This window comes from Fukomys damarensis, unplaced genomic scaffold (assembly GCF_012274545.1).
Source record: "Fukomys damarensis isolate Sample0158 unplaced genomic scaffold, DMR_v1.0_HiC HiC_scaffold_37, whole genome shotgun sequence".
Taxonomy (NCBI): Eukaryota; Metazoa; Chordata; class Mammalia; order Rodentia; family Bathyergidae; genus Fukomys; species Fukomys damarensis.
Window position 1 is genome coordinate 3,641,790 of NW_022900949.1, and position 2,263 is coordinate 3,644,052.

The 2,263-nt window shown below is 57.0% G+C and overlaps 1 protein-coding gene across 1 annotated transcript in view; it reads right to left on the reverse strand.

The window, feature by feature from the left end:
• Nucleotides 1–2,263, reverse strand: part of Adamts10 (ADAM metallopeptidase with thrombospondin type 1 motif 10) — an 18,105-nt gene that overhangs the window by 6,693 nt on the left and 9,149 nt on the right. Inside the window, exon 12 of the mRNA XM_033759422.1 lies at nucleotides 1,980–2,196. Within this exon, the coding sequence (XP_033615313.1) occupies nucleotides 1,980–2,196 (217 nt within the window). The remainder of the gene's footprint in view (nucleotides 1–1,979; nucleotides 2,197–2,263) is intronic.

A 2,263-nucleotide genomic window follows, 5' to 3' on the forward strand; every position in this document is an offset into this window, starting at 1 on the left:
GGACGGGTTCTTTGCCAACGTGGGTGCCACGAGCCACTTCCGGCCTCCCCGTCCCCGCTCTTGTGCAAGAACACCAAGGTTCCGGCAGCAGAGCTCCCCGGCTGGAGGTCAAACTGCTCCTAAGGGGCAGCCTGGTAGCTAACGCGGATCTTGGGTTTGCGTGAGACACGGGGGGCGGGTCCCTCAGGCCCTTTGCACTGAGTGGCATTCCTAGCCCTTTTTATTTTTTGAGTCAGGGTCTGAGTCACTAAGCTGCTGACATTTTGAGGCACTGACCCCGTGGTTCCCACCCTGGTGCCTTCCCATGTTTTCAGAAGGAAGCCCGAGACCCGCTGGGGAACGGATAGAGATTCCCACTTCCTTTTTCGGCGGGGGGGGGGAGCAAAAACAAAACAAAACAAAACAAAACAAAAAACAGCCTGGGAGAGAACAGCGTGGCTCAGAAATCAGGGCTGGAAGGTGACTCAGGTTGAATTTCCTTCGCAACCCCCCCAATTGGTGGCCTGTTTCCCCACCTAAACTGGAGAAGCCTCCAGTGCCTTGAAGCTTACACAGGGGAGAACAGCACCAGGCTTGCATCTTCGTGGAGTATCCTGTCCCTCCTCTAGCCCAAAACCAGCAGAACCTTCTGGTCTGAATCCCGCTTGAGTGGCCCAGACCCTCATAGCAGAGCCAGTCTGAAGCAGGGAGCTGGACCTGTCCCCCAGAGTTGTTCCGACCCTTTGGTCCAGTTTAACATCCCCGGGACTGAGCTCTTTACATCCATTAACATATTTACATGTTGTGAAGAACGGCTTCTTTTTGCCAGGATGGCCAGGGAATCGGTCTCTCAAAAATGACAGGCAGGCTCCTGTCAACGTACTGCCAGTATCAGCTCAAGCCTGATTTCTGACAGCAAGGCCCCATCCCCTGCCTTTGTAAAATTTGGAGCCAGAGAGACCTGGGTTCAAACCCCAGTCCTGGATGTTCCTGAACGTGGCCTCAGGTCTGCCCCTTCTCTAGCCCCAGTCTGTGCCTGTCATCGGGGATAAGACCTGTCAGGGGTTTCAATGAGGTGATTGGTATGAGGTGCTTAGCATATAATGAGCACTCAGTATTTATCAGCCACGCTCACTGTGAACAAACCAGGACACGGAAGGTGTTCAGGGGCAGCCTCAGAATTCCTGAGGAATTCATTTGAGGGTGCTGTGCTCACCTGCCAGGTTAGGGTGTGTGTGGACTGTCAGGATTTGTTCCCTTACAGTGGGGTGAGACAAGGGGACCCCAACAGTTTGGCGTTAGCTTGGATGAAGCTACGCAGACTAATGGTTTGTCTGGAGGGCCTGGAGGATCAGAGCTAGGTTGAGGAGAGCCAGGGGGTGGGCAGAGGAGGGGCCGACCCAACTGAGCTCTGGTGGCCCAGGCAGGGGGGGAGCACGTCTTCAGCTTCCTGTGGGGAGCTGGGGAGTGGGACCCCGCCTTCCTGACGCACAGGTGGAGCTCTGGGTCTCCGAACCTCAGGACAGAGTGGGGAAGCTCAGAGCCTGTGCAGCCCGAGGATGGGGGGAGACACGGTGGGAACCAGCTGGCGGGGCCGCGGGGAAGAAAGACGGGTGTGCGTGGGGTCTCTGCTGGAAGCACCTGTCTGTTTCTTTTGCCAAGTGACGTAGACCGCCCATCCCCAAGGAAACTTTCCCCCGAGTTTGGATGCTTTAGTTAAGAACCACCCAGGGGCCAGGGATGTAGCTCAGTGGTTCTGGCTCTTGCCTCCCAAGCGCAAGAACCTGAGTTCGATCCCCGGGACCAAAAGAAAACAAAACAAAGCAAAAGAACCACCCAGTTAGAGGTCTGGGACTCGAGTTTTGCTGTGGCCTGCAGGTGGCCTCATGTCCTGAAAGGAAGGTGCCCCCCAAGCCCAGGGCTCAAATGGGGGATCTGGAGAGGCAGGGTGCTTCCTTCTTGTCCCCAGTCTCCCGGGGCGAGCTCGGGACACCTCATACTGCACACCTCTGTCCTCCCAGCTCTCCGGGGGTCCCGTCCCCTCCCAGGAAGGAAAGCAGGAAGGCTCTCTCTACCCCGTATTTACACTGACGCGATTTAACTCCATGCTGGAGGCGACACTGTTCGTCCGCGTCGTAGGCCTGGCCGGGCGCCACCGTTGGGTACACGAAGTCCTGCCTCGGGGGCCGGTTGTTCAGGCAGAGCCCCAGGCCCGAGCTGCAGAGAGAGAGAGAGAGAGAGAGAGAGAGAGAGAAGGAGAGAGAGAGAGAGAGAGAGAAAACAC